At 40.2% G+C, this 25137-nt stretch overlaps 1 protein-coding gene across 1 annotated transcript in view; it reads left to right on the forward strand.

Moving 5' to 3' along the window:
• Positions 1 to 10585: 10585 nt before the first annotated feature.
• Positions 10586 to 25137, forward strand: part of PLPP4 (phospholipid phosphatase 4) — a 42701-nt gene continuing 28149 nt past the window's right edge. Inside the window, exons 1-3 of the mRNA XM_030453693.1 lie at positions 10586 to 10661; positions 11508 to 11559; positions 24756 to 24864. Of these exons, the coding sequence (XP_030309553.1) occupies positions 10586 to 10661; positions 11508 to 11559; positions 24756 to 24864 (237 nt within the window). The remainder of the gene's footprint in view (positions 10662 to 11507; positions 11560 to 24755; positions 24865 to 25137) is intronic.

A 25137-nucleotide genomic window follows, 5' to 3' on the forward strand; every position in this document is an offset into this window, starting at 1 on the left:
TTCTTTCCTAAAACCCAGCAATAAGTAGGAAATCATTATTACCCCTATGGTACCACACTGATTATGATAAATACCCAGGATTAATATGGAATTTGGTAAGAATCCCACAATTTCATTTAGGTTGATTTGATCTCCTTTTCAGGACAGTGTAATTTGTAGTTAAATCTACTGTTAAAAGAGATCCTTTTGCCAAAAATACTCCTATACTTCAGTATTTACACCCAGTAGTATTGGTATAGAACAATATCATATTTCCATCAGTATAACACAGGAGAAAAGCTTATTCTTTGAAACTAATTGGTTAAAATCTCTCTGCAAATGTAGAAAGCAAAAGATGTCTGAACTGATTTTGCTTGTTTGCTCAGTTATAGTGATTTTTTAAAAAAATCAGTAAACATAATTCTATAATACATATTAAAACCCAAATAAATGTTTGCTTTTGGCTTTCCCTGGGAAAATTGCCAAGTAAGAGAATTGCTTCTTTCTGCTTCTAAGAGGAGACATTGTTACCAGGGAAAATGAAACCTAAACATCGATTATGTCCCCAACCTGCCCAGCATCCACCTTGCTGGGTGATGCCACCAACTTGCTGAAGGTAATTGAAAAATCAGCTGCCTATCATTTTCTCTCACTGTTATAATCCTCCACCTGGCAGTTAATCTCTGGCTTACCCAGAGAAGTACATTTAGCTTTGATGTCCAGAAGGATTAGTACCTAATGGGGAACATTTTCCCTGCTAGGCAACAGATCCAGCCCCTGTTTAATGAATCAGTAGTCTTCCCTTTGAGAAAATCCAAAAATCCATCCCAGATTAGCAGCAACACACATCTACACACCCAGTCAGGCTCTCAGAATACTCAAGTTGCAGAGCTACTGGTTTTTTAAGTGTAGATGTAGAAGGCAAAGAAAATGGATGAAAAGATTGGGGCTTGTAGAGTGCAGCTCAGGTGGAAATGAGCATCAAGCTCTCTCCAGCTTTCCCTGCCTACTTTGCAGAAAATAATGAAATTATAAACACATTTTCTAGGCATCTAAAAGGCAATGTTGCTTGATGTTTGCCCTTCCTCTTCTTGACTACTGGTAAAATATATTCTTTATTGTATATAGGAAATCATACAAATTAAAGCACAGATCTTCATTTGACAGAAATCTACATCACACTAGATGGGCCAGGCAGCACTGATTTCTGTATTTAAACAAGTACATAAATTATGAGTAAGTAAGTGCTAGGAAAGATGAGTTCTAGGGTTTGGGGAACAAAGTTTTGCCACCTCAATCACAAGTAGCATAAATTGTTAAAATCTAATTTCAGTTTGCCTTCGGTGCCTTCCTGGAATCTGGTACTAAATCAGGATGGTTCTGCCCTCCTCTGACCTGTGTTATACTTCTGACAAAACATCACTGCTGTATCCTTATTAGCCATGGAATTAGGAGTGCTGCTTCTACCTCTGAATTCATTGAGTGGATGGGCCAGCATTCAGTAAGGTAAGAAATTGATGTAAGGATAAAATAAATTGCTCCTTTAGCTGCAGCTGGGGGTGAATGCACCCAGTCTCACAACATCACAGAATTTTTAAAAAGGACTGAAGTCCCTGGTGCTTTTTCTAAGTCTTGGGTTTAGAAATTGCTTTTGCAGTAGCTCAGAGCTGCAACTTAGAAGCTGGTCTCACTCTCATCTAGCACAAAATCCTGCTTCTCCTCCTACCTGTCACGGACACGATGGCTGAGAAAGCCCACAGAACAGCTATAAAACACGATTCCTGCTGGGAAATCCCTGACAAATTGTTTTTGAAGCTCTCAGATGCTGCTGCAGTGAGCACAGACACCAGAACACAGTGTTCTTCCAGGGCTGGGAATGCAGATCCCTGTGCTGGGACAGAAGCTGATTCCTCAGGCTGCACAACCAGTGGCATCCTTAAAGGGGAATGCAGGCTGAGGCTCTGTTCATAGAATCATAGAATTGGCTGGGTTGGAAGGGACCTCAGAGATCATCAAGTCCAACCCTTGATCCACTCCTGCTGCAGTTCCCAGCCCATGGCACTCAGTGCCACATCCAGGCTCTTTTGAAATATCTCCAGACACGGAGAATCCACTACTTCCCTGGGCAGCCCATTCCAATGTCTGATCACCCTCTCCAGAAAGAAATTCTTTCTAATCTCCAACCTAAACCTCCCCTAGCACAACTTGAGACTGTGCCCTCTTGTCTTGTTGAAAGTCTTCTGGCAAAAGAGCCCAACCCCCCCCTGGCTCCAACCTCCTTTCAGGGAGTTGTAGAGAGTAACGAGGTCTCCTCTGAGCCTCCTCTTCTCCAGCCTCAACACCCCCAGCTCCCTCAGCCTCTCCTCATAGGATCTGTGCTCGAGTCCCTTCACCAGCCCAGTTGCCTCCTTTGGACCTGCTCCAGGACCTCAATCTCCTTCCTGAGCTGAGGGGCCCAGAACTGGACACAGGACTCAAGCTGTGGCCTCACCAGGGCTGAGTACAGGGGCAGAATCCCTTCCCTGGACCTGCTGGCCACGCTGTTCCTGATCCAGGCCAGGATGCCATTGGCCTTCCTGGCCACCTGGGCACACTGCTGGCTCATGTTCAGCTTCCTGTCAATCCAGACTCCCAGATCCCTTTCTGCCTGGCTGCTCTCAGCCACTCTGTGCCCAGCCTGTAGCGCTGCATTTTGCTGTTCTGGGGCTATTGCCAATGGAATTGGGTCAGAACAAAATCCTGCTCTGAGTAGCTTCAGTATTCTGGCTTCTTTATTACACCAAATCCAGCTGAGATGCTGAGAAGTTTCAAAAAAACTCAAGTGAAGCCTGACAAATGGTCCTATCTTGGGTCTGAATACTGAACCATCAGGCCACGTTCAAACTTTGGAGTGTTTGTTGGGCAACTTCTGTCCGACCCAAGAAGTGGCTGTTTTATTTTGCTCATGTTGTTTGTGCTTGTTCTTCCATTTACCTCTTATATTTAATTGTCCTGCTTCATTATGTTCCCTTTTTGGGCCAACAGTAATTTGAAATGACTCTGGCAACTGTTGGCAAGTTTCTGCTGCATTTACAAGGAAAAAGAAAAAGGAAAAAAAAATTACACAGCCATTTCATTGAAGTCAATAAGGCCATTCTTGGCAAGAAGTGTTCCTTAAGATCAAAGATAGCAGTTGTCTGCTTTAAGTCCCAGTGTCCTTACAAATACTGCACAAGAATACTAAATACTCTCAATGCTAAATCCTTGAGTTTCTCACCAGTTGATTATGGGAGCATCAATAGTTTCACAGCTGTAACCCCACAACAGACACAGTACACTGAGTACTGAAGCCACAGTGTTGTACGTTTCCATTGGCTTATAAATAATGTAAAACAATTTGATAGACATATGGATTTAATTATTGAAGTTCATCAGATCCCCCTGAGATGCAGATTTTTAAGTGCAATAGTGTGTTGGCTGAAAATCTGTCCCTGTTGATCAGGAGCAAGCACAAGTGACATATTTTGAGACATCTAAGCCAGGGTTTAAGAGACAAATTCCACTGAAAGCAGCTGAAGAGTCCTCAGAGCCTTGGCAGGGGAGGGGGAAGTGGATGCCCATGGGGGGGTACAAGCTGGGTTTGCCTATGCAAACAGCAGCACATTTCCTGCAGTGTGGTCCTGGGCCACGAGATGGCTCCCAGCACATAGGTACAAACCTAATAAATTGTAAATCTCTGCACTTGACACATTTTCATTAAATAGCAGCTAGTGAAATATGCTGATTCCTTAATGTTTAGAGGAACTGTTTAATTAGGCACAATCATGAGCCAACTCGAGGCACTTGTGCAGTAACAAAATAGAAATGTTAACAATTTGCCTTTATGAATGTTTAAATATGAAATGCAGGGCAATTAAGATGTGCATGGTTACATGGTGCTGATTGAGGTTTGTGATTCCTTTGAGCTTTGTTCTCTGAAGTGTCTTTTTGTCCATCCAAGGAAAGAAATTACAGGATTGTTTTTAAAGACCTTTAATATCATCAAGTCCAACTTAAGCCAGCCCTGCCAAGTCTACCACTAAACTATCTCCCTAAGCATCACATCAGCAGCAGCATAAATGGAAGAGCAGACAAGTTCACAGGTGATGGGAACTTCCCTGCTGCCACTCTGCATCTCTGTAGACCTGTACAGAATAGTTAAAGTGTTAAAAAGCCTTGGCACTCATTTCCTTAACCAAACCCTCCATGGCTTTGGAGTTCTAGAGCCAACCCCACAGGCAAGGGCTGTGCCCTGCAGCTGGTGTGCAGTACAGATCACAGAATCACAGAATCACAGATCAAACTCTGCAAGGATCAGCAATGCTGCTTTGGTTTCTGGAATGGTCAGGACACTTCTAACTCTTCCTGTGAAGTTGTTGGAGGTTAGAACGAGAATAAAATCTGTCATTTGGCTGAAATAGGGTGGTTTCTAAACCCTGGCCACCTTAAGGCATTTGTTTTATTGTAGGGAAAGATTGCTGCTAAGCCCTGGAAAAAGGTTGTGTTGATGTATATTAAATATTTACATCTCATGCAAAATTAACTTTCCAAAATTGACAAACTGCCATGTAGTGGACCAGATGTCCTGAATGAAACTATTTAAATTATTTGGTGCTGGGAGTGTTCTGTTACTTCTAAAAGTCTAACCATTTTAAATAACTGAAATTGTTGACTGACAAAACCAGGCAAAAGGCAGTTTATAAGTCCAAGTTCTTGGCTGCCACCCCTCTAGAAGATATCCCTGCCTGGACTTCAGTCTTAATTCCTCCAAATGTCAATCAGCACAGAGCACTTACACCAGGGTAACCTGGGGAGTGTGTACAGGGAATCCTGAGTGTGCAGACAAGAAAATGAGGGCTTTTCCCTATGGTGATCTAGATTTAATGAGTCAAGAAGACATGAAGAAGACTAAAAGAAGCAGGAAAAGCTAAAAGAAAAAAAAATACTGAAAGAAATGAAGCCACTTTTAAAGAGACAGTATTTAAAGAGGTAAAATAACCTTAAATTTACTTAAGATTATTTTTAAAAAAATAGATTCTAACTGCTGAAAAATAAAAAACCTACTCAATTGTCATACTAAGCTAGACTTTAGTGATTGTTTGGCCAGCTGGTTATTTAAATTTAATTATTTAATTTCTTTAAATTTAATTATTTACAAACTTGGGTGATGGAAGGTGGAAATTCTCTTCACCCAGAGGTGTAGTAGTGCATGACCTGAATGGCTTTGAACCCACATCATTTTTATGTCCTGTGGCAAAGCCAAAGGTAAATAACTCCAGAGGGAAAGTTGGCTGCCAAGCTGTACCCCCTTTTGCATCAGAGTGAAGAAGAGCTGGCAAAATTCTCAAGCATCAGCCCATCACCACTTGAATCATTTTTAAAGCACACAAAATGATTTCATATACATGTGTAGGGCTGAGACCTTTGTCTGGTTTCAAGACTTGCTCCAAACTCTTGATGGGTTTCCAAAAAATCAGTGCTCTGCCTCCTTTGGCCTACAAGAAATCTGTATCACTTAGAGACAGCTCTAAATTTGGGCTGGATGTGTTAAATCCTATTTAATATTTGCCTAAGATATTATTGCATGCTGCAGGCATAATTTTTAATCTCTGAAAGGCTCTGCCTGAAAGAAGATTTCAACAGCAATGGGAGTGTTGTGAGGAAATGTAAACCAAAGTTTTCTGTTCTCAGATACTTTAGACACAAAGTAGTAACAAGCAGTGATTTGACAGCTTCAGCAGTGAGACATTTAATAAGTAAAAAGCCTCAGTAAGTCTATAAAGGGTAAGAGAGAGGGTGTTTGGGCCAGAGACAGCATGCTTGACACTATTATTTTAGATAAATTCATCTGTATAATAACTTCAAAGTCTAGGTCTGGCTTCCCTTTCTGGGGAAACTTAGTTCCCAAGGAGTTATTGTTTCATTAGTAACAACATTAATTACTGGTAATAACTGCAATTTGGTAGTAAAACAAAATAATGGCTATTTTTCACTGTTAAGTAACATGGTTCTTAAGTCTTTGTGTAGATTTGCCCTGCCTAATGCAGGACAAACCTGCCACATGATCCTCCTCTGGGCAGCCACCTAAAGCATCCCATAGATGTGTTCTTTACCTTAGAAATTAACAACAAAAATATAGGTTTCAGGAATGAGCTCTAGTAAGTAAGAAATTACTTATGCAGATACAAGAGTTTCCCACGAGGTACCAATAAATATACATAGAGTTGTTCTCAGAAGTAAATTATGTCCTTATACATGTTCCAAATTTCTCATTCTCTTAATTCCTTATAACTTTGGTTTAGGTTAAGTAGGGAATGACAGAGATGGGCTATGGAACTCTACAACTTTGTAAGAAGCTCAGAGGAAGGAAGGAAAGGAACCAGAGTGAACAAAATCACTACTTTATCTGACTCAAGAATGAACAAATAGTCCTAATAGTAAAGTCTTAATAGTAATCATCTGTCCCAATAGTAAATATCCTTTACTTTCTGTTAATGACAAAAATGAGCTACTTTGTGAAACTCAGTTTTAAATGGAACTTCTTGAGTGAACACAAGAGGAGTTTTTCAGCTTAATTATTCCATGTTTCATTTTGGGGATATATGACAGATTTTACCCTCCTGAACCAGAAGACAAATTCTTATCAACTTCAATGAGGCTTAAATATGACTTTCAATCTTTTACATTTTTGCAGTAATATGAAAAACAGAGGTTGTTTAAAAGCTTTAATCTGAATTCTGAGCTTACTTTCATTCCTGCTGTAGTTTTCCCTCCTGAAACCTATGGATTCTCCAACTGATGATGGATTCCTTAGGAGTGAAATGTTTTTCTTCAACTTGTGAATCTTCACCTGTGCAGGAATGACTGATTTATCACCTCCTTTAGGTATTACTTGTCCCTGGTACCAAAAAAAAATATACAGATGGAGATGGAGTTCTCTAACAAACATTATGGGCTGCACCTGTGATTTTTCTTTGATTAACCACTGCATGTAGACACATAAGGCTAAAAAAAGTGTAACTTTCATGTCACCTCTTTAAGAATGCTTTATATGGAAGAAAAGCCACCATCAGCCCATAAAGCTCCATGCACTTATGAGCTTCCACAACTACAAGACCTAGGAATGAGCCAGACAACATTATTTGTAGTGAATTTTTTGGCCCTAAAGATCCCAGATGAGTTATAAGCTTTTGGGAAACAGCATGAAAAAACCAGGTTCTGTAGTTTCAAGCTGTCAGTACACATGGAGACTGATCTTTGGGAGGGAAGAACACCAAGAACCCTAACTGGCCACCTAAAAGGCTTGGTATTTACTTCCATAGGAACGGGATTGTCTATCTCTCCTCTCAAGTTACTAAGAAAATGAAGAGCACTGAGAGCACCTGCTGTGCCTGTTCTAGGGGGGGTAGGAATAGGAAATTGGGTTGTTCCCAGGGTCAGTGTGGTTTGCTCTGAAAATCTGCTGCAGCTCAGTGACTCTGCACTGCTCCTGATGCAGGGTTGTAGCTTAGTGACACAACAGAGCCTGAAATCTGTTCCTTGCCACTTATCCCTGTAACTTATATTTGGTTCAAAAGTCACAGCTACTTTTGTTCAGCTGCAAGCTGGGTCTAGTTTAAAAAAAAAATAAATAAATCTGAAGCATTTATGTGTGGTAAATCACCATCAGCTGATCCATAGTGGAGAATCAGAACCCTGCAAGCAGATAGCTGCAGGAGGACAGATTTTCATTTCTAATTTATCACTAATATTGCTTATTAGCTCTGCTTGTAACAGGTGAATGATTGCAAACACTAACAAATCTTTGAGGAAAATCCCTTCTGTAGCAGTGAAGGGACTGCAGCAAAGTCAAGGGGGTTGGAGGATCCAGGGGCTAAGGCAACAGAGTTGAGAAGATACAGTCAATTCCATATAAAAATATGAAAATGTGAAAAGATTTGTGACTTTAAAGATTATATATATGATATCCAGATGCTCAAGCAAATGTAGTCTTATCCTCTGTCACCTGATTCTTCCACATTTTGTGTGGAAGGTGGTAAATGCCAGAATTATCTGATAGTCCCTGCAGCTCCTTGTTTTGTGCCTGCTTTGATTCACAGAAATTAGGAGGTTATTCCTGTAAGGAAAACAAAGGCTCCTCTTGTGCACACTTTGTGACAATGCACATACATGCTCAGTCCCAGGGGACACAAACAAGAAGTACAAATATTTGACAATAGAAGACAAAACTATTGAGTGTTGTCAAAGGAAGGGGATGTGTCCTTGACCACCACCACCAACTTAATATGGAGACTTCATGATTTTATAGAAAAAATAATGATGATTTTGCTTTGTTTCCTAAAAAAGAAGCTCATTTTATAAAAATCCAGATTATAAAGAGGTGTCCAAGCTCTGTCTTGAAAATTAGTGAAATAAGGCATGTGAGGGAGAAAGGTCTCATTAAATTCACACTAACCTTTAAGAGCTCTCTCCAGTGTCAGCCACACACCTGGGTTTTCTGGACTTCAGCCACAGCAAATTTAAGCTTTTCTAGGGCTGGTGTAGCTATCTGTGGATGATGTTAATAAGGAAGCTTGTGCCTCTGTACTGACACAAACATGGTCAAGTTTTACTCCACAGCAGTTAATTCAGAGTTCAAAGCTTTCATCAGATGCATATATTATGCAGATAGGATTAATAAAGCTTCTCTGACATTGATTCTCTAGCAATAATGTAGTAGAGTGAATTGGATCCCTACTGAAATACTGATGGTTGCTTTGTAACTCTGTGCTGTCTTAATAGCTATGGGCATGCCTTCAAAGGCCACAAGAAAGCAGAGAATTAAATACATTTCAATATGAATCAGGTTGCTGCATTTTGTGGTCTAAGGCTGAGCTTCTCTTACAATAAAGATGTCCAGGATTCAATCCCTCCATGCAGAGAGGAAGTTAAATGAACTTGACAAAACTAGGCTAAGGCAAGACAAGGATTAGGGTGGCTCACAGCTTGCCATTGGGAGGAAATGAAGTTGGGTTGGAGGAATCATAAGAGGAAATCAAGGCCATAATTATTTTACTGCCTTTCTCCCATCCCAACAGGCTGCAGTCCCATGTAACAACCTCCTCTGCCTGTCTGCTGAGCTCTGTGAACAAACCAACACTGAACTAAGCATAAATTTAGGCCATAATATTACATACTGGGCAGAATCTGACCGAGTGAACCAGGAGTGATGTCCTGGGTTATTGGCATTAACAGTAAGTAGGGTTTTAAATGGCATAAGTGTCTGAAAGGGGGGGAGGTATAGATACTGCAGAAAGTACCCAGACAATGTTCATCCTTTATGCAAAGATTACATAAATGTGGCAAGCTCAGTGCTGGCACGGCTGGGCTGGGATTGACTTGCCCCTGGCACACACGACCAGCAGTTTTTAGGAAAAAGTCTTTAGGAACAGACGCTGTTACCTGTGCCCGGTGGTCCTCCCTCCGATTTTCGATTTATTTATCTATTTATTTTTGCCTCCACCGTTTCGGGAGAGCGGATATTTCAATATGTGTCAGAGATGAACATCAGACGTCGACCCAGCTCCTTGCCCGAGCTGTAGCGTGGCCGGGGGGGCTGAAAGCGGGCAAGGTGCGGGGATGCCAGGGGATGTCCGAGGATGCCAGGGGACCGCTCTGGGCACTGACGAGCGACGGGTTCATGTGTCTCCGGATCAGGATGGGGGAATGTAGCATTAAATCCGACAGGTGAAGGGCTCCCTGCGTCCCTTGGGGGCAAAACCCTCCGAGAAGATCGGGAGAGAAGGCGGCTGGTGCAGAGGTGCCCGGGGGAGGCGGGAGGGGAGGGGCGGGAAGAGGAGGGGAAATCCCCAGGATCCCCCGGCCCCCGTGCGGGGAGACACCGCGTTAGTCACCCGGACCCTCCCCCTGAGCCGGGCTCCGCCAGCCTGGCGGCAGCACCGCTCCCCGCACAGCCCTGAGGACGCGGCTCCTCCCTGAGGTTCTGGCAGCCGCGGAGGCTGAAGGAGGAATGGAAAGGCTCGGGATGCACCTGGGGATGCTCTGCGTCCCTCGGGACGGCGGGGCGGGCTGCGGGAGGGCGGTGTGAGGTGGAAGAGACTCCCCCGAGCCCCCCTTCTACCCCGGGTACCCCCGCACCGTGCAGGGAATGAGAGGCGGCGCCGCGGGGCTGCCAGAGCCCACCGGGACCCACCATGCGGGAGCTGGCGATCGAGGTCGGCATACGGGTCGTGCTCTTCGGGGTCTTCGTGTGAGTACTCGGCCGGAACAGCGGCTGCTTCAACTTTCCTCCATCCCCCCCGGCCGCTCTGCCCCCTCCTCACCCCCCCATCCCGCTCCTTCCTTACCCCACGGGCGCGGTGCCAGCTCGCCGGGACAGTGCGTGGTTCGAGGGCGGGGGGGTGTCCGCCTCTCATCGCGGGCTGGCGGCGGGTTCACCGCCCCACAGCCCCCCAGGGAAAGATGGGGGTCAAGCCCCCCTCCCGGCTGACATCGCCCCTCTCGGGAGCCCGGAGCGCTTGATGCTGCCGCTTTTTTCCCGGTCCGGGACGCGAGTGGGGCCGTGCCGGGCGTGGGGTTTGCCCCCGGGATGAGTCGCTGCAGGAGCAGCAAAGGGGATTTTCTCAAAGAACCGAGGGACGTTTTTATTGGAGAAACTACTGTTTGTGAGAAAAGTGTGAAAAAGCGACAAAAAATACCCTGAAACACCCAAAGGAAAAAAGGAACCAAAACAACACAAAAAAGCAGAAGAAAAAAAAAAAAAAAGCAAAACCAAAAAAAACCCCAGAAACCCCAGCCATCAAACCTGCTGCTGGTTTCGTTTGGACGAGTCGAGTTTCTGCTGTGAGGTCTCATTTGCCAAGGCTGTGAAGGCACCTGAGCCTCTGGCTCGCAGTGGGTGAGCTCCCGGGGGGATCCGGCGCTGGTGCCTGGGGCTGGGAAAGGACCTGGGGCTGGATGGAAGATGTGCTGTGCCGAGACTGGGTCTGAGGAGCAAATCCACCCGCTGGTATGTAGGGAGGAAAGTCCTGAAAACCTGGTTGCTGAGAGATGTGCAGCTATTGCTGCAGAAATGCTCTTTTTGCCTTTAGGAGAAAGATGCTTCTTATTTTGCTGTGTGTACTTCAGGCAGGCTTCTCCCTTTCCTTTCAGGGCTACATCCATTTCTTTCTGGTAGTTTGTGTTCTCCATGCATTGGAACAACAAAAAGTTAAGCTCTTTGTGTAAGTTTGTATTTTGGTTGCTTAATGATTAAAGATGAGGAGATGAGAGCTTGGAATCTTTGTGGTCACTCAGAAGGATCACAGAATTCTGGGAGCATTTGGTTGTTTGTCTGGTTAAGGATAGATCCTGTTCACAGGTGCAGGCAGTAATATTACATGGCATCTCTTACCTGGTGATACTGATTTAGAGCTGGTGATGCTGGAATGCTTTGATGCAATTAATTTTGGTTCTTTCTGAGCATCTCATTGTTAATGAATAACTTGCCCAATATTTGAGTTTTTCCTCAGTGCTCATTTCTCTTGAATATTGGGGCAAGTCTTTTGATTTGCCAGATGTTTGGTAAGTCTCCTCCTTTTCCATTAAGGCTGAACTTAGACACCTTCAAAAACCTGCAAGGTACCTTTGATACCTTTCACTTCAATTGCATCTTACTTTGTAAGTAGACCTAGTACTTTGAACAGAACTCTTTTCTGCAATAATGGAATTACAGAGTAAACAAAGACCTCAGAAAATGATGTTACATCAGAACCTCTCCCTTCATTAGAGCTGAATGTGCAATTCATCATTTACACCATCCAGTAAGGTCTCATAACTTATTCACATGCTGTGTAAATTATGCCCCATTCTAAGGAGTGGTTTCCAGGTTATCCTTGTCTTCTGTCCTCATTTGCTCTCTAAAACTAAAATCTGTGATTTTCACTGTTCTTTATGCTGTGTTTCTAAAATTAATTTGGGGGTGGCTAAAGGAAATGCTTTTGGTAGAGCCACCATGATGCTGAATGGCAAATGACCATAAAAACACTTTTGACCTTTTCGTGTAGTTCAGCTTCTTCTTTCTTGGAATTCTGGAGATTAATTCTGACATTGTAAGAGGTCGTTTGGAGCATTCATTAATATCCAAAAGTGCCCAATGTGTTGTATTCTAAACTCACATCCAGGTCAGTGTTTCATGAAATATTGCATTTTATTTGTAATAGATGCAAAAATCTCTAACTAGACCAGAATAATGTGGTTTTTATATTCAGGTAAATGCCAAAGTTATCTTTTGCTATAGAAATAGTACTCAGTATTTTTCTCACCTTTTTTTTCCAAAAAGGCAGTTGCACATAATTTGTAACTTTTGTGTTATAAAGGTTTAAATTCTGTGATTTCCATGGTTTCCTGGACAGCCCTTGAAATAGGTCTTCAAGGATGAACTGGTGAATTTGGAAGCCTTGGGACTGGAATCCAGACAGGAGCAATGTAATCTCTACTGCAGAAGCTACTTCTAGGAATGAGAAGGCTCTGCAGTTCCCATTTGCCTTGGAAAAGGAATGGCATTAACATCAAGGAGTTGAGTTTAGGTCTGAGATCATCTCTGTTGGCAGTGCCAGCTCCAACATAGATATTTGTCCTGCAGAGAATTAGTTCATTCAGAAGAAGTTTGATGACTTTAGGTGACCACCAAAGTGTTAGAAATCTGACCTTGAAGATAATAATTTCATAGCTATTTGCTAATAGTGAGCCATCTGTGCCTCCCAGATGTCTTTTTAGCTCCAACCTACTGATTAAAGTAACTCAGACTATTATACTGGCATATTTTGTACCATAAAATGCAAAAGAAAAAAGGTGCCTAATCCAGGCTGTAGTTTTGCTTGGTGATAAATGTCATTTCATCAAAATGGAGGTGTGAAAACTTCTGTTGCTGATTGCTGAAATTGAATGTATTGCCAATTTGAATGTATTTTAAAGCAACACTTGGCCATAGTTAGCAACTTTAGTCATTCCAGCAAAGACAAAAATCCCTACTTGTTATTTAAGTTTTTTGTCATGCAGATGTACACCATTCCTGGCAACACTGAGCTTTGATGGTTGTGTATTGGTTTGGCTGAATTCCACAGACAGGGAGGATGATAACTACTGACTCAGTTTTAGATCTTGTGTTTTTAGTCATTGCTAAAGGTTCACTTAGCAATTAAAAATGAGTCTAAGTATTGAAATTAAGCAACTCAAGCTTCTGTGCATGTTTAAAGCTCTATGCTGAGGGGCATCTTAGCCTTCAAGATTTCCTACTGTTGAAGGAAGGATTAGTTAGGAGAGATTTATTAGAACTGCAGCTGCCTGAAATTCAGGAGTGAAAAAAAACCCCAAAACAACCAAATAAACCATCCAAAATCCAAATTGAAGCAGTCAAAACCGTGTGATACACACTTTAGTATGGAGGTAAGGAGGTGTTATTTCAACCCTCAGTGAAATAGCTCTGGAGCCCCATGTTACAAACTGTAAGCAGGACTGTGATATTTCTGTTCTGCCCTAGTTTTTCCCTGTTCCTTAACATTAATAATATTCATTTTTAGTTTTTAAAATATTTAGCCTTATACCTGTCACCTGGGCTGAACTGATCCCAGTGAGCACGGATGGTTTGCTACTTCCTAGGCAAGGAACACTCTTACATTCTAATTTTACCATTACATTGTTATTACACTTTGCAGTTTCAAATATTTTTTCAGTTAAACATTGACTTTAATCAATTTGCCCTTTATGCTTTTGGTTTTTTAGGTTTTTTTATTTATTCTGATATATTTGCAACTACGGAATTGGATTTTTTTTAAAGTGAAAATCTTCATGTAAAATCTCAGAAGTAGAAACAGTCTATTAATTATAATAAAAATAATTCTAGTATTATTAATATATATAATAATAATCTGAGCATGCGCTATGTTATTAGAAAAAAATCAAACAGAATGATGGGATTAGTGTCTTGCCTCTCTGTTTTCACCTTGTACTTATGACTTGGAGCATCTTAAGCTGCCCAGTTAATACTAAAAGACCTTACACGTGGTGAGTTTTTCACCTGTTCCATGTGCACAGTGATGTTTTGTCACTTACTGAATGCTTGAAGAAAGCAAATTATTTTGGCTGTGTTGGTTTTATTCAGTTAAGGCAACTATAAGAAGACTTATGAGCAAGTCTGATGTTTTTATACAGGAGTGATGCCCTTAGAACTGTGGTTTTCATCTGTCCTAAAAAAAAAAATAATAATCAGGTGGTAGCTCAGAGTGGTCTTGGAACTGCTAGTGAGGATGTCTGAGTTTTGTAGCATCTCCTACAAGGAAAACCTTTTCATGTGTTTCAGAAGTTTTAGAAGACATTTGTTGTCTTGTGAGGAAAAGAATTTGCATGTCTTGTAGCAAGTATTTAGCTCAATAACTTGTCAACAGGATATTTGAGAGCTTGTCTAATTGATTAAAAAAGAGTCTTCAAAGGATTGCTTCATCAGACCTCGACCTCTTCAGTAAGTGTGATGTGATTAAAATATAAATGTCATTTAGAGTAATCGGATAGCATCCCCACAGCACAGTCTCATTACCAGCATCCCTTGGGAATAAATGTTTTACCTGGAGACAAACATGTGTGGATGTTCCACTCATGTGAATGCACAGGACTGACTTATGCTGGCATCATTTGTGTACGTGTGCCAAGCTCAGACTCTGGTTCAAGTAAATAAAAGCTGATTCTGTGCTTTTTGGGTTTCTTACAAGTTTACAAGATCAAGATTTTAATCAAGTTATGAACAGGAAAAAAATGATTTAAGGTGGCAAGCTCTTTCAGTTAGATTTCTTTGTCCTGGGTGGTGATCAGAATATTCTGCATGTTGCCTTCATAAATGATATTATTATTGTCTTGTTATCACAGACAGAAAATTAATCAGCTGTAGTGATTCCACAATGCTGCAATTTCTCTTTAGTTTTTTCTCACAGACTCTGCTTGCCTTTTCCCTGTAGTATCTCTGCATTTTTGGAGGTTATGCTGACCACGGAATCATGAGGTCCGTGGGTAATGTAACAAAATGGGAGTGAAAATAATCACCAGTCTGAGACTGGTTAAGATTTATTTCCTTATTTATTACTCAAATCAGTTGGACCATGATTTCAAAGCATATTTTAAGCCTAATCCTTAAGGCTGAATTTTTCAGAGGAGGTATTTGGCCCTGTGAACTTCTTAGACATTTTGTCCCCTGTGTTCTTGATTTGAGTATCCCATAATTCTGACTCTGTTTGGAACCCACTTTTTGGCTTCTGATCTTGTATGTCTTGGACTCAATTTCTCTGTACTATTATTCTCATTAAGGAAAGGTGACTAATAATTATTTTGCTCATCGTTTGTTAATTTAGATGAGAAATTCTTTGTTAGTAAGGTATGGGAACAGTAGCCTGACCCATTGAAATATGCTTGGGGCTTTTTCAGTGTTAGTTTCACCAACACTAATAATGATAGGAGGTGAGAAAATCAACATATTTGATTACTAACCTGTTTAAAGATAGGTTTTGTGTTGTAAAGTATAATTTAGATGATACTAAAATGAGAAAAAATTTAGTTTCATGGCCCAGGTAGAAGTCTGGTTCACTGGGTATGGTTAATGCACTGCTATAGGAAAAGACCTTTGCCTGTCTTGTGTTTAGGACCTGAGAACATCTCTCCAAGGTTGCATCCTGAGCTCCAGCAGCAAGCAGCAGACTTGTTCCATTGCTCAGCAGTCTCTCTCAGACCTTTGAAGTGATGGAAGAATGGGAATGCCATGGAGCTTCAGTAACTTGCTGAATTCAGCTGATTTGTCACAAAGGAACCCAAATTTTAACTTTGTTCAGCTTTGTCCTTGAGAGGCCACTGTAAAAACAAAAAGCCTTGAATGCCTCCTGTGCCCAGTGTAATATGAAGCACACAGCAAAATGCCCATGTGCCTGTCCTAATATCCATGGAATATCACCCAGCTAACAGAGGCACCTGGTACTTGGTGTTCTGCTGAGCTGAAGCTGCTGGTTGCATCATTTTCTTATTTTATTTATTGAAACTAAGGTGGGATTTTATTCACTTTGATAACAGCTATTCAGGAGAAAGTGAACCTGCCTTTTTTTGTGTAACCCCTTTGGTCTGTGTAAAAGACAGAGTTTTACAGGCTTTGTGTCAGTACTTTTAAGTGGTGGAAATAAGTTTATTTCTCTTCCCTGAGTCCCAAGGGAAAAGCAGAAAAGGGTATTTAATAGCAGGAATTCTAATCATCCTGTTAATAGGATGGGATTTGCAGTTGTTGTCCATGGCTAAACTCACAGCTGAATAGATGCTAGAAAAGGATGTTTTTGTAAATGCCAAAGCATCTGCTCCAGATTTTTGAGCACTAAATGGTGACTTTGTGTCTCTTCTTGTTGAATGCTATTTACTCAATGACTTTGGCTCTTTGTATTTATTTGCTCCCAGCCCTGATTGAGGATGTTTCTAAGACTGATGAGGTTTCTGTGGGGGAAATATTCTTTTTTTTAAAAAAATTGATTTTCATACTTTGGTCTAAGCAGAGTCAGGCTGTGGCACAACTGAGTTTCTCACAGTGAAGACTTCAATAAAAAGTACAGTGCTCTTGGACCTGGCACAATAAACCAAGATCTCTCAGTCTGTTGGTGACTTTGAAAAAGTGAGTACTTGGAAATAATTAGCAGAATTATTGACACTAAAATGGATTATGGATTACATTTAGTGTGTGTTGTAACTATTATCTGTAGTAAGCACTGTGCTGATAGTGAAGAGGGGACACTTGAGTGCTGAATAACTCTTTACAGATGATCCAATTTGAGTGTCTTCATAGAAGAGACAAAGTTGTTTTCAGATGTGGCAGTTGAACTCAGTTTTTCATAGCTAAATGGGTTTTAAGATGCTTCCACTCATGTTTTTCCTTGCCTTGTAAATGGTAAATTTGTGATCACTGGACCTCAAGTCATTGCTGTGCCAGAAACTCATTGGCAGACCTGGATGATTCTGTAGGAAACTGATAAACTAGATTAGGAATGTTTCTTTGTTGTAAATGAGATTGCTAGAGACACTGTATATTGTATTTGTTTGTTTCTCTGCATTACAAAATGGTTTTAGCTTTACTATTCAAGTGACAAAGTATTCTCCTTTTTAAAATACTACTGAATTTTAATGAAAATTGCATATAGATAAAATTCTGTTAGTGAGAAGTGTTTTATTGGGGGCTAGAGTAAGAGGGTTTGCAGCTGGTGTTTACATAGTAAGTGGCTGGTTAAGGTTACTTCTACAGGTGTATTTTGGAGGAGTGAGAAAGGTGGTAAGAGGGGTATAGAAGATATGTGACCTGAAAAAAGATGATAAAAAAATAAAATAAAAAAATAATTAGACTGTTTAATCTAGAAATCTGAGTTGATATGGCAGGAATCTTCCCACGTAAGCAGCTTCTATAATGCTGTATGAGGAAGGCAACTGCTCTTGACATCCTTTGGGACTCATGCAGGGAAAAAAAGATTTTAAACTTGGCTGGGTGTGAGGAAATGCAGTGTAATGATACCTGAGTGCTGTGATGGATTGCCTGGGGCATATATAGAATCTCCTCCAGTGGAAATTTTTAAAAGCAAGTTAAACTGAAGTCTCTTGGGAGTATTTTACATAAGTTTTGCTTTGCTGCGTGGCTGTGAGGTGGCCTTGTAAGGTGGCAGGAATCAGCTTAGTGGGTGGAGGTTTCTGCTGCCTGAGTGTCCTGGTGTGCAAGGAGAAGCTGGAAGACATTCAGGAAGATTTTCTTGCAAAAGATTTTTAGCTCATGCTAATGGGAAGCAAAGGAAATGATGTTATCAATTTAACATTAATTTTAACATTAATTTAACATTTATTTTTAATATTCCCAAGTTAGTTGGAGAATAACAGCGAAGAGTGAGCAGCAGCTGAGCATCCCGTCTGGCTTGAGGGCAGAGCCATGCCAGGTATCACAATGTAAATACTGAACAAGATGGACAAGATTTGGGGGAAAATGAAACCTGAGATTAGGTGAAAGGTTTCACTCTGCAGCTCAACATTTGAGGCTCCTCTGAGTGAAAAGTTTTACCACTGCTTTGGAATTTTTGAGGGAGGTGTGTAGAGACATTGTCAACCAGGTGCCTTGAGTTGCCAAAGAGTGGGTGTGAGTCCACCTGTGCCTGATTAGGACAGGCCCCTATTGGGCATGAGCAAGACCAGGGGGCCAATAAAGGTGGGACACACACCCACAGAAGGCACCTCAGCTCACTCTGGTGCGAGGCATGGAGAGGCCAGCAGCTTGTTGAGCCTCTGGAGCAAGAAAGGCTCTTCCCGCTGCACTTCTACCCTGGAAGCGCTGTGTGGTGGCTGGAGTCCTGGAAGAGACCAGCAGCTCGTTGAGCTTCAGGAGCAAGAGTGGCTCCTCCCGCTACAGAGGTGTAAACGTCAGCTCAGAAATATTTCCCTTTTGAAGGCTTTGTGGCCCCCTGCCAAGTGTTGTGAAGCTTTGCAAATTGAAAACAACAGAGGGAGAGTAGCATTTGATATAAAGTGCTATATTTTCATTAGCTGCCAATTTTCACTAATAGGAGAACGGATCTAATAGCCTGACTGCATTGTTGTGGCCTGGAGAGAGGCCATTAATAATGCCATTAATCCATTGTCCAAGCTAATTTATAGGAGTGTAACTATTGCTATTGGAATTCAGCAAGTAATATAAAATGCTAAAATTGATATTCCTATTCCCTCTTTGAAAAAAAAATTAAAAAAAATCATTAATGCTCTGGAACATGCAGTTTTCAGAGTGGTTTTAATATAGTTGGATTTGATTGTGAATATCATTAGGAAATCCTCTTTTTTTTTCCTCCCAGAGATTAATGAAGTCATTGCATACAGGAACTGCAAAGGAAAAACTGGAAGTAAATAGCTTGTAAATTTGTATTATATTTAGTGGACAACTTGGCCAAAGAAGTGTCTTTTTATTAATGCTGTAGTGCTTTATTTTACAAGTTACCTCTTGAAATGCGATTTTTATTGAAACAAGTTTAATGGATTCCTGCACAGAATATTTCATTTCAGTTTGGGTTAAATTGATATTTTCCTGCTAGATCAAAGCTTAATGTTTGAATTCCACATAGAGAAACTTCTGACCAAGCCTTCCAGTCCATAGTATTTCTCCCCTCTCTCACTTCTTTACAAGCATGCAGGTAGGAAAAGAGAAGAAACTTTATCAGACTACACAGCTCTATCACATTGCTATGAAGCTGGGATAGTTGTCCTAGGAACTGCTGATGGTTTGGCTGAAAATAGTTTGAAAACAAGCATTAAAAAACATCAAAAGCAAAATTTTCATGATTTGTAGTGTATTTTGGGTTGGTTTTGCTTTGGCATTTTAAGCCTGTAGTATGAACTCTGCTTTCCACCTAAAAGTAATTTCCAACACCTTTAAACTTCTGATGGGTACATCAGTGTTCATATACCTCTGATTTCCCTCCTCTCCTGAAACACACACATTTTGTGTGAAATAGTTTGTGAAACTTTTGTGAAATAGTTTGTCTCACAAGGTATGTTTATAAAAGTGGAGCAGAGAGGCAATAATTAATACCATAAATCATGTTTTTTATTAATTTATTAATGAAAACAGTAGCCAAGATTTTTCACTTTTTTTGGCATCTTTTCATGCTGCTGATTGTCTCTGTTACAGTCCTGGAGCTGTGCTGGGTTGTTTTGGGTCTTGTACATTGGCAGCAGAAGTAGCAGTGCTGACCTGCTGGACCTGCATCACTGCTCTGGGAGCAGAGATCACAAGAACTGGGCTCCTTTTTTACCTCCAACAGCAGCTAAAAGGCAAAATAAATATAGTTTTGTTTCAGAATGGATTATTTTTTTATTCTGCTGACCAGAAAGCAAAAGCTGCTTCCAAATATTCTGTTTCTGTAAGAGAGAAATGATGGTGAAAAGTTGTGTCTAAGTTAGTTAATTATTTTAATTCCTTGACACCCGTTTTCATTCCCATTGAATGGGAGCAGAGATCACAAGAACTGGGCCCTTTTTTACCTCCAGGAGCAGCTAAAAGGCAAAATAAATATGGTTTTGTTTCAGAACAGATTATTTTTTTATTCTGCTGACCAGAAAGCTGCTTCCAAATATTCTGCTTCTGTAGGAGAGAAATGATGGTGACAGGGCTGTGTCTAAGGTAGCTAATTATTTTAATAATTATTTAATTAATTATTATTTAATTTACACTCATTTTCATTCCCATTGAATGGGAATAAAAGTTTTCTGATTGGATCACTTCATTCTGGCCATAAGGATACCTGGTGATAATTAGGGCTACTTGGATTCAAAGTGTTCAGCCCAGGAGCAAGGATGGCTTGGAAGTTTTGGGATTCTTTCAGGCTTACAAGGAAAACTGCTCATACATGTTCAGATAATGCTTTCCCTTGATGTTAAAGAACTTCCAGATGTCATTGCTTCTGGATTTCAGGGAATGGTGGCTGCTCTAAGCAGTGTTTGGAATAACCATGGTAGAAACACAGGTCAAAGGCTCTGTCAGGGTATTTAGGCAATGTTTCATTCACTCATTATTGGTGAATGGTTTCATAAAAACTTATTCATTTTTAAACTTATTATTAATCCTTATTATCACAGAACTACTGTACATTATTTTTTGCCTTGATCAGTCTGGGATGTGGTGCTTGCATAGAAATTATCTTAAAGGGCCACATGCTGGAAAATGGAAATTAATGTAACCTGGAAGCACTTGTGTCCTCAGAAAAGAATAATTCTCTTTAGGGTAGTGTTGTAGGCAGTAATTTTGGGATGTCCAAAGCACCCCCAAACACTTGGGCACCTGTTTCTCACTGATGTTTTTAGTGGAATTTGGGCTCCTGTTTCCCTGAATCACTGCTGAGGACTCTCAAAGTTAAGGGAAGTTCTTTTGTGCATTAAATATGTGTTATCAGGATGAATTGTTCAAAATCTTGCTTGTTAAACTGTGTTAACTGTGTTGGATGAATAGGTAAACATGGAGAAAATGTCAGGCCCAAAAGTGAACACTAAATTTTCATGTACTACCACAAAATAAGCTTCCTAAGTTACCAACCTGCTACCAGGGGAGGTTATGTGTTGAACCTGTGTTTTCAGCCCTAATAGAAAATGTCTAGAAACCACTTTGCTTTATCCAAGGATTTCTAATAACATTTAGTAATTTAAAGCAGCCTGTGCTGGCTTTTGAATAGTAATAGTCTGTACTTTGGGTTAGGATGAAGGAACATAAATCATTGTCAGGCAGCTTAGAAGCCAGTGTGTCCTCATGACTGTTTAGTAGAGTAAAAAGGGAATTGTCTTCAAGCCACTGAAATATCCTACCCAGTCGCCCATCAGTGATGCTACAAAAAAAGGAAGAGAACTGTTCTCTTATGAGTCTTGGCATAAAAATTTAATTAGCAGCTGAGCTCTTCCTGAAGAAGAGAAAAAAAAAAAAAAAAAAGTGATTTCTTTTTATAAAGTCACTTTCCTCTGTTTGCTTTGTATTGAACACAGACAAGCTCTACCTCCTTCTGTGTCTGTTTTCTTTCTCCAGTTGGGGTTTTGTAATTTTTTACCCCAGTTGCAGCAATTCTTTTTTTTTTTTTTTTTTCAGTATGTTTCAGCACGTTTGAATGCTGTTCTTGGAAGACATTCAGAACACAAGTAAGAGGAAGAAATAGACACAAATTCAGATTTAATAGGTAGTGGATAAAAACTGCTGTTATTAAATATAGTAATAATTAAAACAATTACCATAATTGATTGATTTATTGCAATGAGTCTTTCCTTAGGAGAGTACAAAGTTAGTGTATACTAATCAGAAAATCAGTCCTCAGATACTATTTATGTTATTTATTATAGTTACATCTCCTTAGCACATGCTCATAAAGGACCTAAACCTTATGCCTTAGCACATACTGGCAGTGTCATAGTATGAGTCTTCTGTGAACTGTGAATCCATTTTTGTTTAATTTCTCAGCTTTAAGCAGATATACTTGAATCTTAGTTTTCTTACTTTCCAAGGACACAGGAAACAAAAGAACGAGAAGAGCCCCAAACCTTTAACTCTGTTGCTGGCATTTGCTCATAATGTCAAATGTCTTAATGTCAAATTAATTAAATCTCTGATCTAATGTGATGTGTTCTCCAGACATGCACTGATGCAGGGATATACTCTGAGCACCTTGAAGCATAAATATTTGTGTATTGTTTGGGTTTTTTGCAGTCAGCAGCAATGCTTCAAGGCTTGGATGTGTCAAAGACCACGTCTCAGCCTCAAGGCTTATCCTTGGCTTATCCATCAGTCCCAGAGCTTTGAAAACTCCCTCAAAAGAGGCATCAGGCCAGCAGATACCTGAGGGATCATCTCACAGGAGATGTGACTGCCTGGGAGACAAAGTCATTGGCACTCAGTTGATTTCTTGTATGCCCACTCATGCCTGTGCTTATCTACTTATCTGTTTTGAGATGAAAATGGTGCAATACCTCCTGGCCATGGATCTTGTATACATCCTCACAGCAGAAGTTATTGCTTGGGTAGTAGAGTTATGAATTTTGCTGTTCAGCTCTCCCAGGTGACACTTCTTGGATGTCATCTCCAGGTCTCTGACTTTCCTGGCCCACAAAACCCTTTCAACCAGTAGTAACTTGCTTCTAGCTACCATCAGGCTGAAGCTTACTTTAAAGACTAGAAGTCAAAATTATATACTTTAGCACTCCTGAGCTGAAATCTGGAATTAAAGTTGCTTTGAAAACTGTCTGGAAATGAAACACTGTCTAGTGCCTTTATTTTTGTAGTTGAAGAAAAAAACTGTAAAGTGAATTCTTCATTTCTTGGAAATGGTTTTTTTAGAAATGTTTCCCTGTTTCATGTCTTACACAAGCCATTTTTTTTTTTAAACTTAAAAATGATTTAAGTTTTCATTTTGAAAATGCTGAAACAAGTGTTTTGATACTCCTAAAATTCACCTTGAGGCTTCTTAGGAGAGCAGGGACAGACTCTGGATTTGAAGAGGATGAGTATAATAATAATAAATATTCTCCTTACAGTGCTAGGCTCAAGTTGTCTGAAGTCCATGCACAACATTAAGGGAAACTTAACCATTAGTACAAGTTACAAGACTGTTTTTAACTTGTTTGAGCCTCAGATTTTATGGTTTTTCTTTTGGAATAAAAGGTTTGTTGGGCTCTTTGAAGCAGAGAGAGTTTTGTACCTTCTGTTTGGTGGGAGTGTGTGCTGTAGGGTACCATGAGAACACAAAGAACACCTCATCAGTCCTCAAAAGGGATAAAAAGGAAGGATTTCCTAAGACCTGGAAGACCTAAGATAAAGTTTGCTGTTGTTTAGGAAGTTGCTGACCTGGCTGGATTTGAGAACTCAAGTTCCCAGGGGGTTGTTGCATTTGTGTGCTTTAAAATTACTTTGCTTTACAAACTGCTTTGAAGTTTTTCTGTTTACAAAATCAACTCTTGTGGCTGTTACTTGTATAAAATCTGGTTTTGGGGGGGTTTAAAGCTGTTAGCTTTAGGAAACGTACAGTAAAAACAAAGTTTTGGGTCACTACACCTTCGTGTTCTGGCTCCATGGGCATCTGCAGAAAACTGCTCTCTGTGTCTTCTCTGAGCAGCTGTTCTTCCAGTCCTAGTAAATTAACCTGATATGAATAATGTTCATTAAAGGAAAAACTTTCCAGGATGTCTGATAGGACTTTGAAGCTGAGAAGAGTTCAAGAACAGTGAAGGACACCATGGGGAAATGAGCAGGATTTAAAGGAAAACAATTCATTTAATCCTAAAAAGGTTTCCAAGCTTTTTACTACAGTCAAATCTCTCAATTCCTGCTTCCTATTTTCTGTGCTGAACAAAATATACCATAGACCTGCAAAATAACTTATTTTGTACCATATAATGTAACTTTTAACTTTTTTTTTTCCAAATAATGTAATTACAAAACTATGGTGTTGGGTTGTTTTTGTTTGGTTTTTTCCTCAAGATATCTAAATGACATGAGAATTAAATGAAACCAGTCTGTTTTGGTAGAATGAGACATTTCTGGCAGAACTGGGTTCTTCTTAAACTCCACAGCCTACTGAAAATAAATCAAGTATTTCTGTGAGTCCATACTGGTTTAGCACTAAGTCTCTCTTGGAGATATTCTCTAAATTTAACTGTTCTTTCTCTCAGTAGAAGGAATTGTCTGGGCTGCTTCTTTCTCCTTGCTTTGTGATCCTGCAAATAAAAAAGAAGTTATACTTCAAAGTCCAGACCTTGACGTTTGAAAGACACATTTTGTGTTTAATATCTGATGTGCAGGTTCTTCAGTATAAAACATCTAGAGAGTCATTCTCCTAACCCCACAGTAGGCTTTGCACACTTTTCCCACAAAAAAAAAAAAAAAAAGGGACAGTTTAGTGATTAATAATAAAATATCATATTTTATTAAAATGTATTTAAAATGATTTTACTCCATAGTGAAGTTCATGTAACTTTTATAAAGCTGTAGAATAGAGACTTTAAAACATAATTTATCTGAGGGTATATTTGTGAAGGCTGTTATTACTAAAAAGCAGTGAGCTAAGATAACAATGTTATCAATTATAAGGATAGTTCAAGCATGATATAAGATGATTAACTTTGGGGGAATTATAAGTCGTCAGGACACCTTTAGGTTTTTTGATCATCATTTAGAATTGTGAAAAAGTTGCCTCTTTAATTGTTATTTTCAGTTTTACAGAATTTTTGGATCCATTCCAGCGGGTTATCCAGCCAGAGGAGATCTGGCTGTATAAAAATCCTTTGGTGCAATCAGACAACATTCCTACACGTCTTATGTTTGTAAGTACTAAAGGTTTATTGAACCTTTTGGTGGCTACAAGCCAAGTGCACTTTCATTTGAGAAGCAGTAGGAAACCTCTCAGAACTGCAGGATGGGATGATAGAGAAATGATTAGGGAAGCTTTTGGTATTAGCTGGTTGTGTGACCTGAGAAAACCTTACCATAATTCACTAGGTTAAGTTCTTAAGTTTGGGAATCTGGTTTCTTTTAGCCATGAGATATTTGCCTCCAAATAGTTTTTCTTCCCTTTTTTTCCATGTAGACAAACCCTT

The sequence above is a fragment of the Calypte anna genome, chromosome 6 (assembly GCF_003957555.1).
Source record: "Calypte anna isolate BGI_N300 chromosome 6, bCalAnn1_v1.p, whole genome shotgun sequence".
Lineage (NCBI taxonomy): Eukaryota > Metazoa > Chordata > Aves > Apodiformes > Trochilidae > Calypte > Calypte anna.